Source organism: Heteronotia binoei, chromosome 3 (assembly GCF_032191835.1).
Source record: "Heteronotia binoei isolate CCM8104 ecotype False Entrance Well chromosome 3, APGP_CSIRO_Hbin_v1, whole genome shotgun sequence".
NCBI lineage: Eukaryota > Metazoa > Chordata > Lepidosauria > Squamata > Gekkonidae > Heteronotia > Heteronotia binoei.
In genome coordinates, this window is record NC_083225.1 from 58,527,450 (window position 1) to 58,541,648 (window position 14,199).

A 14,199-nucleotide genomic window follows, 5' to 3' on the forward strand; every position below is an offset into this window, starting at 1 on the left:
CAGAAATGCTATTAATGGAATAGCGATTGGGATAGGGTTATTAAACTCTTCCTCTCTCAGAATCAACCCCATACTTGTCTCTAATACTCAGAAAATGTTGGGAGATCCATATTGTGGACATAATGTAGACCTTGGGTTCAGTTCAAATCTTCCATGCATGCAAGACAAGTAGAATTATTTTAATTCGATTTCATGGGAGCTCTTTATTATTCGCAAGGTTTATATGTACCAGCAAGTCTGAGGTTACTGCTACTTTTCATTTAGCTTGTTTTCTAGAACATGCGGCGCAAGAAGAAAACAAAGAATTCTCCAAAAAAGTGTCATGAACTTGCTTACTGGATGTCTCACTTGCCAGAATGTCTCTGGACTGTTCCTCTTTTCAACTTATCACTTCCAGGTATATAGTACTTACTTTAAAACAGTCTAATATTGTTTAAACATTATTTTGCACTTACTGCTTAGACATAATTTTCTTATTGGCATTTGGACAGTAGCATAAATGGAAAATATATATGAGCAGGCCAGACTGCAGAAACTTCTAGAACTGGGAGTATCATATATGTGAAATATTCCTTGCCTTCTCATTGACGAACATTTTTGTTAACAAGCACCTCAGGGCAAAGGGTGGTGGAAATAATTACATTTGATGAACGCTGTCACTTTTTAATGTATAGGCAAGGAATGTTACATTGTGCCAGTTTGCTAAACATGTATAAAGAAAAGTAAAGCCCATTAAGGAATCATGTCTCAAAGCAGTCAGATGGGAAGAAACGCTAGAGACCATCAAAATGTCCCCCCAACGTTTTCATGTCAGATTCTTGGCTTTATGACAGTGCAACTAAGGTTAAAAAGTGTTCACTGTTATCTCTGAGGGTTGGTGGTTCCAGTTTTAACATGCTGTATCACCAAATTTTCCATAAATAAGCTGGCAAATGTGGGTTTGAATAGACTGTGCTAGAAGACTCTGACTGTGATATCTGTGCCACTATACAACACATCTCACTATCCAGTATATCCGTACTAGCAATGCAAATTGTGGGTATGGACTGTCTCCTAGTGTATGTGCTAAACTGAGTGGACACCTTGGTTCATGAGTGGTTCTACACTCGATACTAAGGAATTACCTTTTTGTTATCAGAGGAAACAGAAGGGGCTTCTATTTTTGTAGACAGGTAGGAGCTAACTCATTGTCCTTGGGGATGCTTTCCACATTTAGTAGTTTGGACTGTCTTCTTTCTTCTCTTTTACTGCCTTTTCTACTGGTTATAAAATAATTAGTGAGGCTGGACCTGTGTTTGTACTGGGAGCTGTGATCTGCCTGCTTTTTCTGCCATACAGGCTAACATATGATTATGTCTCTATTTCATTGCAAAGGAATAAGCAAGGTGCACACTTGGAAATTATGTATTACTTCCAAAGCCCCGGCATTACTGACAGCAGAGTTTGTAAGGCAACAATGTGTTCTTTTGTTTTGATGTTTATTAAGCATTATGCCAAGGATACTGAGTGAAGAAGGAAGTTAGTATGAGCAGAACCAGATTGTTGAGGATGGTTTAGCTTGTACCGCCTCTAGGTAAAAGCTCAGTATTCTGTACGGCCATGAAGATGAAAACAGCGGTGTGCTTATCTGCAAATACTGATAATTGATTGTGAGTGTACTGGGAGCTGTGATCTGCCTGCTTTTTCTGCCATTTAGGCAAATGTATGATTATGCCTCTGTGTCATTGCAAAGGAATAAAGATGCGAGGTGCTCATCGTCAAGAGGACTACAAAGAATGTCACATAATCTAAACTCCATAAAAGCATATATGATCTGTGCTGTACACAACCCAGTTTTATTTTGTGTCTGTGAAAAAGCCACTGATTTTACCTTGATATGCTAAACTAAACTGAGGCTATCATGCTTTGGTTGCGTAATGAGAAGATTCAGTAACCAGAAACTATCATTAGACTCTTGCTGCATGTACTAAAATTTAAAAATGAGAGGACAATTGAGAACATAGAGTTCCACATGACCAAGAGGCAAAGAAGTGAAAATTTTGTTGAAAGTCTTAGTCATGTTGTAGACTCCAAGGCCTGCATTCTTCTGATTCAAAGTCTTCCTGGTGATTCTGATATAAGATCTCCCTTTGGATGGGGGTGGTACCTGAATAATTTCTGAATGTTCATGAAATGTTTATGAAACTTGTGTGTTTAGGCTAGGAGCATTTGAAGGGTGGACAAAAAGTCTGAATTAGTTTAACTTTAAGTTTTATATTGATAGGGAGCCATGATGCTATGACATACAGCCTTGATGAAACGTCAACAGTAAGCGTAAATGAATCCAAGCTGTTGGAACTTATGGACAAACATATGCACTGGATAATACACCCTATTGTTTTGAGGTGGTGCATAACACAGGTAACAAATCTTCCATTTTTAATGTCTTATTCAGAATTGTTCAGTTTACTGGATCTGTCATATTGTGAGCTTGTTTTTAATGGTAGCTAATGTGGTCACTCTAGTTCAGGGGTGGCCAAACTGTGGCTTGGGAGCCACATGGGCTCTTTCACACATATTGTGTGGCTCTCAAAGCCCTCACTGCCCTTTCGTCTGGCTTGGAGAAGGCATTTCTCTTTTTAAGTAACTTCTCCAAGCCAAGCCAGCTAGTTGCTTAGGGAATGCATTTAAAGTTAAAGTTGTTTTCTTTCCCTCCCTCATCTGATATTCATGTCTTGCAGCTCTCAAACATCTGATGTTTATTCTATGTGGCTGTTACATTAAGCAAGTTTGGCCACCCCTGCTCTAGTCATTCCTCCATAATGCGAAATAGAACCAGTGCATAAAACAGAGCACTAAACCTTTGTTCACAATAAGGGAACTTGTTTTCTTTTAAATCAGAAGGATTTTCGAGTAAACATTAGGAAGACGCTCCTGGCAGTTAGTAACCACTTTTTACATAGTAACCACTAATAAAAAATGCAGATCAATTCAGGTGGGTATCCATGTTGGTCTGAAGCAGGAAACAAAGCAGTAGAACAAAGTTTATGCCTTGAGTAAAACATTGTTGGTCTTAAAGGTGCTACTGGACTCAAACTTTGTTATTTAAAAATTCAGAAAAAGAATTAAGCATGCAGTCTGGATTTTTTTTTTTAAATTATGCAGGAGCTGACTGTGTTGGAGCAACTGGATGCTGGAATTAGGTACTTTGACTTTAGGATTGCTCACAAGCCTGATGATCCTTCTACAACTTTACACTTTGTTCATATGCTATATACTACAGCTGTTGTAGAGGTACAGTTTCTAATTCTAATGAAAACAGACTTATTAATTTCTCTTAAGACCATTTCTGGTGGTTGATGTGCAGCTAGCATCTATAGAATGCCGTGCGTGATCCAGTTTCTGCAGGCAGTGCTCTGGCTGAACTCTCACTGTGTCCCAAGCACTTGCAAGTGAGGGCTAGCCCAGCCGACCAGCTTCTATGGTGGAAAGCATAATGCATCTGCAGTTGCCGTAGCTTGTTGTAGAAATACATGTCAGGTGTATGTCTTGAGTCTCAGTGAGAAAGGTGGACTATAAATAACACTATTTTTTAAAAGTTGTGGCAGATCAGAAGATTCACAGATGTGCTTAGCTCCTTGATCTACATGTCAGTGGCACCTTACACCTAGTTTCCAGGGTCCAGCTGGCATAGGCTTTATTCAGTACACTTTTATTCCTCCAAGAAACTCAGAATAGCATATACCATTCTGCACTCTTCCATTTTATCCTCACAGGCAACTTAAGCTGAGAAAAAGCGATTTGTCCAAGGATATTTAGCTAGCTTCATGGGACAGTGGGGATTTTAGTGCAGGTCTCCCACTTTAACCACAACATCAGTCTGGCTCTGCCTTTCTGTTGGTTGGATATAGCAAATATCCTCTGCATGCAGTCAGCTAGGTGACTTTGGGTCAGTCACAGTTCTCTCAGAGCTCTCTCAGCCTCACCTACCTCACAGGGAGTCTATTGTGGGGAGAGGAAGGGAAGGTGATTGTAAGCCCCTCTGAGAATCCTTCGAGTAGTGAAGCGCGGGGTATAAAACCAACTCCTCTTTTTCTTCTTCAAATGGTTTTTGGAGCTTTTTCAAGCTGTTAGCTGAAGACTAGTATGGCTTGCATTAATTGTTTCTTCTATTCTGTGTCAAATGTCTTTGAGTAAAAGACTGAAGTTCTTCCCAGTGTGGAAATACAGCCAGTAGTTCTCTTACACAAGTGAAATGTAACTGGGCTGAAGCACACTACTGTACATTTGTATGAAACTTTTTCATTTTATTGGCACTTGCATAGGAAAACTGCTCGAAAGTTGTACCCTAAGATTTCATTGACATCAAACTGCTATCAGATAGTACAACCCTTTGGGCAATCTTTCCTTGCAAACATAGTCTGAATGGAGTTGGATAAATTGTTCACAGCTGGAGATGTATCAAAAGCCAGAGGTTAACCATGTGATAAATGAGAGCAGACGGGGCAGGACATTTATGGAGACTGACCAGCTTTGAGGCACCACCAAGGCTGGAAAAACCTTACCTGGCTGGACAACCAGGAGTGAAAATGTGGAATCATTTTGATATGTTAGACACCTCTCTATTGACTGAGCAAATTATGGTGGGCTTTGTATTCTAGAACCCAAGGCCCAGATTTATTAAAGCCTTTTTAGACACATGGGTGGGAGACCTGAAAAGAAGCTGTCCTTTCTGGCAGGTATGTTACTGTGGCTGTGGGAGCCAGTGTGACCACGAGAAGGACGGCATCCTTTTTATACATCCACCCATTTGAATCAGAAGTTCAGGATTTGTGAGTCTCAAATAGGTTAGCAATATTTCCATGTTTCCTATCTTTTTTTTTAGTCTGTACTCTAGTCCTGTACCCCAGCCCTTACCTGGATGGCACATGCTAGCCTCATCTCATCAGATATCAGAAGCTTTGCAGGATGGGCCCTTGTTAGTACTTGGGAGGGAGACCACCAAGGAAGTCCAGGATTGCTATGCAGAGACAGGCAATGGCAAACCACCTCTGAACATCTCTTGCCTTGAGAACTCCATGAGGTGGCCTTAATCATCATCAGCTTGATGTCACTTTCCACCCCCACGCTAATCCTGGAAACTAGGAGGCATGAGGCATTTCTGCTGAGATGAGTGGCTCTCCCTCATCTCCTCTCAAATTAACTCCCATCCTAGCTTCTTTATCTTGCTTGTTTGAGAGCCACTTGCCTGAGTGGGGAATGAGAGTTGCCTGGTGGAGTGAAGAATTACAGTCCATGTATCCAGTTTCAGTGTTTTGTGATAGCTCAATTCAGGGGGGAAAATTAGTTACACTTTGATTCCTCTGAAAATGACAATTGTGGCTGAGTTTTTTTAGGCTGGGGCCACTGAAATGAACATAATATGCATGAGTTATGACAGTGTGAGGTTGAATGATGCATTGCTCATAGTGCTAAAGCATGAAGCATTAGGTCTCAAGATGTTTTACAAGTGGCCATCAGTGTAATGAGTTCCAAGCAAATTAAAAATTCAGCAGTGTCCATGTTGACTCAAGAATGCTGAGCAATTCCATGTGACAGTTTATATATTTTACTGTTTTGAGATTATTAAGATTCCATCTGGAGGCTCAAGAATAATTATAGTTACCGTACTTCAAATATCTCTAGCCCTAAGTGCTGAAAATATGAATCAGCCTCTTAAAAAATCACATGCGTTTATTTTTTTAAAGGGACAAAGTAAAATACATATATTTGGGATTCTCTGTATTGCCATCCTGTTTTTAGAGAACTTGGAACAATGGCTTCTTAGTTGTTAAAAATGCTTTTCTAGCATTCTTACAGGGCAGTCTATGCAGAGTTACTCCATTCTAAATACGGCGGCTGTAATCTTCTTACATATGATCCCATCTGAGCAGCCATCTGTTGGAGTAACTATTATTGCTGTCTGCTCATTTTTGAAAAATGAGGTAATTATAAGTTAGGTGGAACAAAATTATTTTTCCCAATTCAGAATTCTGTTGTGACCAAATCATTAAAATACAATTTCTTAATGTGGGCTAATTTTGGATCCCCAGTTGTAACTCAGCACTTGTTAGAAGAGATGAGTATTGAATGATGCAGCAGTAAATTATTCCTAAATTGTGAGGATTTAAATCTGCCCTATAATGCACTGTCCCAAAAGCCACTTGCCGCCTTTCAAGGCTTCTACTACCACTAGTTTGTACCAAATTATTTCAGACTTTATACTCGTGATGTCTTTCACTGCTACCATGAATTAAATTATAGTTGAGAATCTTATGCAGTGATGAATGGGTGGCTCCCCACTAAGTTTGAAAACCTTGACCCTCTGTGGCATGTAGGTTTCACAGAGATTAACTGACCTCATGGCTGTGCTCATGGCGACTTGAGCTGCCAACAATCCGGATTTTCATTTCAATAAAAGCGTTTATGCTAGTAGTAAAAAAGACTGTTTTTGAGCCACCTTCGTGTGAATTTGGAATAGAATTATCTTTATAGAAGCAACAATCAAGAGAGATGCACTTATGGAGCTACATTCTTCAGTGACCCAAAATAGGGAAGAGGTGTGTGCCCTTTGTAGTTCCCACTAATCAAGGGATTGTTAGATTAGGGTTTTTTTTTTTTTTAAAAACTTTGGCAGTAACTGTGAGGAGATTGTAATAGATCAGATGAAGGACTTGCACTCCTAACTTGCTGTTCATTTTTAGAGTATCCAAACTATGAACGTCTTTGTTCCCAGATGCCTTTTGCTGATAATCCTTTAAAAAAACGTTTAGTGGAGACCTGAATAATTTACTGTAGGTAGTATTCTCTTGAATGGGCTATTACTCTTGCTGCTGCTACTTAAATAAGCATACTGTTGATCCTTTGTCTCTGCATGCAGTGGGAATGGGATGAGGTGGTATGTGTAAGTAATCTGGCATTCATCCTGACTTGTCTGCATGCATAGGTTTCCCAATTTATTTTTGTGAACTAAACAGTGCATCACATGCAGAAGAGGAATTTGCCATAACAGAAGTGAACAGTGAGTGTATAATGAAATTTCCAGTGATCATACCATGGGGATCTAATGTACAAAATTCAACATTAATGTCCTCTGCCCAATATACTACATTTGTGGTGAATTTGCAGGGTTTTGTCTCTCATTCAGAAAATCATATTTGACCTGGGCTAATTCTAGATCTCAAATTACAACACAACACTTGTTAGAAGAGATCAGTATTGAATGATGCAACAGTCTCTCTCTCGGCTTGGCTTCGCGAACGAAGATTTAAGAAGGGTGCAATAGTCCACGTTTGCTGCAGGCTCGCTGGTGGCTGACAAGACCAATGTGGGACAGGCAGGTCCGGCCACAGCGGCTGCAGGGAAAAGTCTGATTTAGGGTTGGTCCTGTAGCAGTGCGATTCTTCCTCAATCTCCTTTTGTCCTCAAGACCAGCTATGCGTGCGTTCTCAAAGGAAGAGACAGCCTGGTGGATGGTGTGCCTCCATGCTTTGCGATCTGAGGCTAGGTCAGACCACTGGTGATGGTTGATGTGACAGGTGCTAAGGGATTTCTTCAAGGAGTCCTTGTACCTCTTCTTTGGTGCCCCTCTATTTCGATGGCCGGTGGAGAGTTCGCCATACAGGGCAATCTTGGGAAGGCGGTGGTTTTCCATCCTAGAAATATGCCCTGCCCAGCGCAGCTGCGTCTTCAACAGCAGTGCCTCGATGCTGGTAACCTCCGCCCGCTTGAGGACTTCAGTGTTGGTCACAAAGTCACTCCAGTGGATGTCGAGGATGGTGCGAAGCACCCCCTAATGATGCAACAGTAATTTCTTCCTAAAGGAATTGATTATTGATATCAATCTTGAAGAATTATTTTTCTGCATGCCCAGAAGTGATTTGATGTTAATATGATCTGAGGATGTTTAACACATATAATGTGGGCTTTAGTGTTCAAACATAATTTTTAGCTTGGATAGCTGATTTTAGGTAGTGGCATGTGACTGCCAGTCTCAGAATTTGGTTTTGGGCAATGTCACTAATTTCTCTGTAGCCTGTTGAAATTATATAGGGGCAAGTGGAGAACAGTGATACTCATGGGGAGGGGAATCCCTTCCCCCATTGCTTCCCCCACTGCAGTGCTGTAGTTTCTATCATAATATAGATGACAATGATCCTCTAGAGTCGTTTGAAGCCAGAATATTATTTATTATTATTATTTGTTTATTTATATTCCGCCCATTCGGGGGCTCAGAGTGGAGTACATCCAAATAGAAATAAAATCACAATAAAAATATCATAATAAAGCCAATTTCAACATTCAGTAAAGTGCAACAGGATGATTCAGCAAGATGATATGACAGCAAGATGATATAGCACAAAAATAGTACCACCATACAGCACCACAATACGGTAGGGCAGTAGGGGGGAGGCCAAGGGATTGAATAGATAGATGCCCACTGCCTCATCCAAAAACCTGGCGAAACAGTGACAAATGGTGAATTCAAACATGAGTTTTCTTTTCTCCATTCTGAAGCACTGAATGCTAACATCTCAAATGACAAATGCCCTAATAATGTGAAACATTTACAAATTTAGTTATACCCCCCTGCCACCTAGAATAAGTTGCACTCCTTCGCCCCCTTCTGCATTCTGTACAATTGGATCCGAATGCTCAAGTCATCAGAATGCTAAAGTCCATCTGAAGCATCTTGCATACTAGACAGGTAGTGGGCAAATGAGCACCTTGAGATACTGTCTGATTATAGGCTGCTATTTATGTCTACTACTCTGCAGCACTATTTATCTTGCTTGTTTTGTGTTGATGGTTGTAGGATGTCCTGTGGGATATTTTACGGTGGTTGAAAGCCCATCCCTGTGAGGTCGTCATCCTAGCTTTCAGAAACTTCGATGGTTTGGAAGAGGACCATCATCGTCATTTGGTGTCTTGTATAAAGAAGATCTTCTGTTGCAGACTGTGTCCTAGAAATGTAAGTTGTTTGGAATCCTTCATGTTGACCTTTTGAGGATATTAAATGTCCTACAGTACCACTCACAATACAGACCAGACCTTTGCCCTCTGTATGGATTAATCTCAATGTCAATATCCTTTTTGCAAGCAGAAAATAAAAAACCTACTATGTGATTCAGAATCAGATACTCAGCACTGAAGCTGTGGCATGCAAACTACCCTGCATACTAGAGACCATCTTCTTTGTGCCTTAATCCGAAGTGTGTGGAGACAGGCTCCAGTTTGCAAGCCATACTTGGAGGAACTCATCTTTTTTTTGCTGTTTCTGCTGTACCAGGGTTCAGCTCTGGTATTAAAACAGTGTTCCAGGACTGAGTTTTGACACAAATTAAGCCTTGGTGTTGTTGAAATGATTAACATGCAAAATTCATGGGAAACAATTGTGTTTTATTACCTGGACATATAAATATCTGCATCATGCTTTGTTTTAAAATTCCTGTTTCATGTGATTTTTTTACAAGTTTGGATACACCTCAGCATCCCATTAGAATGAATCCTTACTCACTTTGATGCAACTTGCTTCAAAGTTAGGAATTCAGGTATTTCAGCAAGACAATTTAAAAATAACCATTGAAACCTTTATTTTTAAGTGAAAACTTGTTTCCAAAGTGAAGATCAAGGCTCTCCTATATCTGAAATATTTTTAGGTTTTGTATGGAAATTCAGTATCTGACCAAATTAGGGTATTAATGATGATCAAATTCTCATGAGAGCAACAGGATTTACTCAGGAATGCCAGCAGACAGCACACATTCCTGTAGACTGTATGATAGCTATATGCCAAGGCTATATGAATTCTGTTGCAATTGGAACTGTGCTTATGTAGAAAAGAGAGAGCTCTTCTCTTTTATTGTCTTTCAGATCTTGAGGAATGGCTACTCAGTTTAGCATTAGTAAACTAATCATACAGACTTTATTTTATTAATTTTTATTTATCAGCTTTATATCCTGCCCTCCCCTAACGGGCTCAGGGCAACTGTTGTTGGGGGGAGGAAAAAGGAGAAGATCCTGAGATATTGAGGTGTGGTAGTGGAGCTGGCCACCTTGAGGGGGTGATGTATATAATAACTGGGATTTCAAAAAGTTTAGTTGTATTTCTTGAGAAGCTCTGAACAAAAACTATATGGAAGACAGAGAGTAAAGTGTTCTGACAAGGGTCTTTCTCCTTTTCTTTTTCACTTTTCTTCTAATATTGTTGGGGGAGATAGAGACAGTGATTGATTTTGCTTGAAAATATGCAAAAGCTTTGCAAAAGAAATTCTGAAGCACTTCATCTAAGAAAGGCTGTTTTGACTGCCTAGCAAATGGCTGAAGGCCTTTTGTGAAGTTAGAAAATCCACATATATATTAAAAAATCCTACAAGTTTATGGATGATTCTTAGCATTCAGACAACATGCATCTTTTGCCATTTAGCTTCTCCTGGGCTGCAATCACACATGCTAAATAATGTAGTTTCAGTCTACTTTCCAGCTGAATTTTACTGTGTGAACAGGCAAAATCCAGTTTGAAAATGGATTGAAATTGCATTATTTAGCATGTGTGACTGCAGCCCTGTACATAGATTTTAAAATACGATAAAGGGAATATAATAAATGATGTCAAAGCATTTTAATTTTTTTATAGTTGCTATAAACATAAGACAAATTCATTGCTGTGGTCACACAAGGACAGTGCAATGCCTCTCTTTCAGGTGGTTCCAACCCTACAGCACATGTGGGCCCATGGCTATCAGGTTATTGCATCATATGAAGACATTCTGCAAGTGGCCCTGCATAATGACTTATGGCCTGCAATTCCCTACTGGTGGGGAAATAAGACCAGTGCAAAAAATCTTATCCGTTATTTGGAATTGAAAAAAAGGGGCGGACGTTCAGGTATCTGTTGCTTTTTTGTTTTTGCAAATCATGTGTCAAGGCTCTGTTTGGCTTCATGTTGCTCTAGACTGTCAAAGATCTATCAGAGGTGTCAAACTCATTTGTTATGAGGGCTGGATCTGACAAATTAACCATGTTGGGCTGTGTCATGTCGATCCGGACCATGTATGTTCCTATTTAAGGTTAGGTAGCAGAGACAGAAATTTCATAAAGGACACAGAAAAACACAAAGATTTTTTTTTTTAAACTTAAACTAAGACATGCTTAAAACATTAGCACTTGTTGGTCTTAAAGGTGCTTTCTTTGTATCTTTCTCATGGGATCCAGGGAACTGGGCAAAGGAAGCTCTGGCTCTTTCATTCCTTCCCTAGGGGACCAGGACGGTTAGTGTTAACTGGGCTGAAACAACAACAAAAGGTTAGCAGTAACTAACAAACACCAGACCCCAATTTATGATTATATTAATCTGCTAAAAACATTTCCATGACTCTGTATTCTAACTCACAGCCTACTTCTCTATATTTAGTACTGCTTGCCATTCCATACTTTTAACTGATGAAGTGTGCTTAGAACACACAAAAGCTTACATTCTGAATAAAACATTGTTGGTCTTGAGGTGCTGCTTGACTTCTGCTTTGTTTAACAAAACAAAGACATGAGAACAGCTGATTCTACTGGGCTGCATTTTTACCAGTTATTCAGTACTGAATAGCCAATGTGATGTAGTGTAGAGCATTGGATTTGCACCTAGAAGACAATGCAGTGTTTGGACAATGTTAGTCCTGCAGGTAAAGTGCTGACAAGTAGAATGACTCTTTAACACCCTAATCTGGTGTCTGAAGTGGCAAGATGTTGTGACTATCCATGTTGGATGCCCTCCTAACCAATGTTCCCTCTAGGCTGTTTTTTTAAAACTCCAGCTCACACGTTTTTGTCAGCTCAGAAAAAATGGCCCCAGAGCAAACTAATTTATGCAGTAGCTCACAACTTTAGTGCCAGTAGCTCACAAAGTAGAATTTTTGCTCACAAGATGTCACAGCTCAGAGGGAGTGTTGCTCCCAACTATGTCATGTACTCTGCCACTTGATACAGAAGATGAGGAGAGAATCTACTAGTGACTCCAGCCTGCCATGTCATGAGATTACTTGCAAATATCTCTGGATTGCTTTCAAGGGTTATGGGTTGCGAATGCAGCAATGTATTGGCGCAAGGATAGTTTTCTCTTTTCTCTTAAGACAGAACTCCATGATTTGTGAATATATGGTCAGACTGAGAAAACACAGATGTCACAGCCAATGTTCCCTCTAAGCTGCAGACTCTTGTGAGCAAAAATTCTATGCTGTGAGCTACTGGCATTAAAGTTCTGAGCTGCTGCATAAATTAGTGTGATCTGGGGTCATCCTTCCTGAGCTAAGACAAAAATGTGTGAGCTGGAGGCTAAAAATCTATGAGCTAGCTCACGCTAACTCAGCTTAGAAAAAACACTGGTCACAGCATCTTTTAAAAGCCGAACTGCAGGCACACAGGCCCAAGATAGAATTGAGGCTATTGGGGGAAAGGGGGCATCTTTTACCTTCCAGAACTTAGAGTTGAAGGGGAAAAGAGGTTGATGGGTGAACTATGCAAGAGTGGGAGGATTAAACTCTTTTTCTGAGAGGTCCTGATGCCTGGAATTTAGCTTTTAAAGAAACCAAGAAAATGCAAGCATTGATTACTCAAGTATCATTGCATTGGTTTTGACTCATAGTGTTAGTCATGCCCATAGGAGGGCATATTACAGACACAATGATGACTCTGTTTTGTTTTTATGCAGGAGGATTATTTGTAGCAGGAATCAACCTTACTGGAGATTTGACATACATTCTGGGACATCTACATTATTCTATAAAGAAAATGACCCTCCGTGCCCTTCCATTTCTGAATCGCTGGATAAAGAAGCAGCGACCCGGAGCAGAGAAAGATTGCATTAATATAATTGCTGGAGACTTCATAGAAAGAAGTAATTTTGTGAGGAATGTGATCAATCTTAATGAAAAACTTATTCCACAGGAGCACTGCCCAAATATTCTGCCTTTGCTTGCTTTTGAAAAAATTTGAATACCATGAGACTTTGGAGTAAGACAGTTTACCTTTGTCATAGGAAATCTGTGAAGATCTTGTTTCTAACAACAAAGAATAAGATAAATCTCTAGTTAAGGATGAATTCATAACTCCATGAATTTGTCTGGAAAGTCCTATTGTTCTTTTTTGCACCAAGCACTTTTTTGTATCAGTTTTGTTATTTTTTTTTAATCCAAACACCCTGTCTTCAGAGATTGGTGCTTCCTACTGTGTAAGTTAATCTGCCCATGTGTTCCTGTCAACTAAGTGGCTCACATCAATTATATCTTCAGAGAGAAGGGGAAGCTATTCTTCTTCCAAACACAGATGATTGACATAATCAGAACCAGGGCTTTTTTTTTGTAGCAGGAACTCCTTTGCATATTAGGCTACACCTCCTTGATGTAGCCAATCCTCCAAGAGCTTATAGTAGGCCCTGTAAGAACAGCCTGTAAGATGTAGCACTAGCCATTAGCTTTGAAGGATGAAAATGGCACAAATAAAATCTGATGATAGTTCTGTCACCAGCTATTTTAGCCATGATGGGTAAATGGAACCTCTGTGTTTAGAGGCAGTATTTTTGAACCTCAGGACCTGAGAGATAAATAATGGAGAGCTGTTGCATTCTTGACCCAGAAGCTTGCGGAAATGGACACTGAACCTGGATACTGTTGGAAACAGAGCAATGACCTAAATGGACAGATATGAACTACAACTGTTGTTAAGTCTCATTTTTAAAACAAAGGTACAATAGCAGATTTTTGGGTGCCCTCTAATGTACAGATCTGTGCACTGTTTTGATATTCTTAACCATAGACATATGGACATATGAAGCTGCCTTATACTGAATCAGACCCTTGGTCCATCAAAGTCAGTATTGTCTTCTCAGACTGGCAGCGGCTCTCCAGGGTCTCAAGCTGAGGTTTTTCACACCTATGTGCCTGGACCCTTTTTTGGAGATGCCAGGGATTGAACCTGGGACCTTCTGCTTCCCAAGCAGATGCTCTACCACTGAGCCACCGTCCCTCCCTGAGCCACCGTCCCTCCCCATAGAACATAGGAAGAAAGGTAACGTGGTACAGCCTGGTCTTGTCAGCTAAGCAGGATCAGTGTTTGGAAGGGGAACCACCAAGGAAGATGGTAGAGAAAGGCAATGGCAAAAACCACCTCTGCTTCATGCCTTGAAAAGTCACT

The 14,199-nt window shown here is 40.1% G+C and overlaps 1 protein-coding gene across 2 annotated transcripts; it reads left to right on the forward strand.

The window, feature by feature from the left end:
- The first annotated feature begins 263 nt into the window (after positions 1 to 263).
- Positions 264 to 13,034, forward strand: PLCXD1 (phosphatidylinositol specific phospholipase C X domain containing 1). 2 transcript variants are annotated; one of them, XM_060235103.1, is made up of 6 exons: positions 264 to 397; positions 2,264 to 2,400; positions 3,145 to 3,273; positions 8,834 to 8,989; positions 10,722 to 10,905; positions 12,719 to 13,031. In XM_060235103.1, the coding sequence occupies exons 1-6, from the start codon at positions 280 to 282 to the stop codon at positions 13,000 to 13,002; spliced, it is 1,008 nt and encodes a 335-aa protein (XP_060091086.1). In that variant the 5' UTR covers positions 264 to 279; the 3' UTR covers positions 13,003 to 13,031. The 2 variants fall into 2 exon arrangements, with proteins under 2 accessions (XP_060091086.1, XP_060091087.1); XM_060235104.1 differs by lacking the exon at positions 3,145 to 3,273 and having other exon boundaries at positions 12,719 to 13,034.
- The last annotated feature ends 1,165 nt before the right edge of the window (positions 13,035 to 14,199 follow it).

Excerpts from the sequence above, each read along its gene's own strand:
- PLCXD1 (XM_060235103.1), top strand. The coding sequence starts at position 280 with ATGCGGCGCAAGAAGAAAACAAAGAATTCTCCAAAAAAGTGTCATGAA. Across the intron at positions 3,274-8,833 it reads ATACTACAGCTGTTGTAGAG|GATGTCCTGTGGGATATTTT; the intron begins GTACAGTTTCTA and ends TGATGGTTGTAG. Across the intron at positions 8,990-10,721 it reads GCAGACTGTGTCCTAGAAAT|GTGGTTCCAACCCTACAGCA; the intron begins GTAAGTTGTTTG and ends CCTCTCTTTCAG.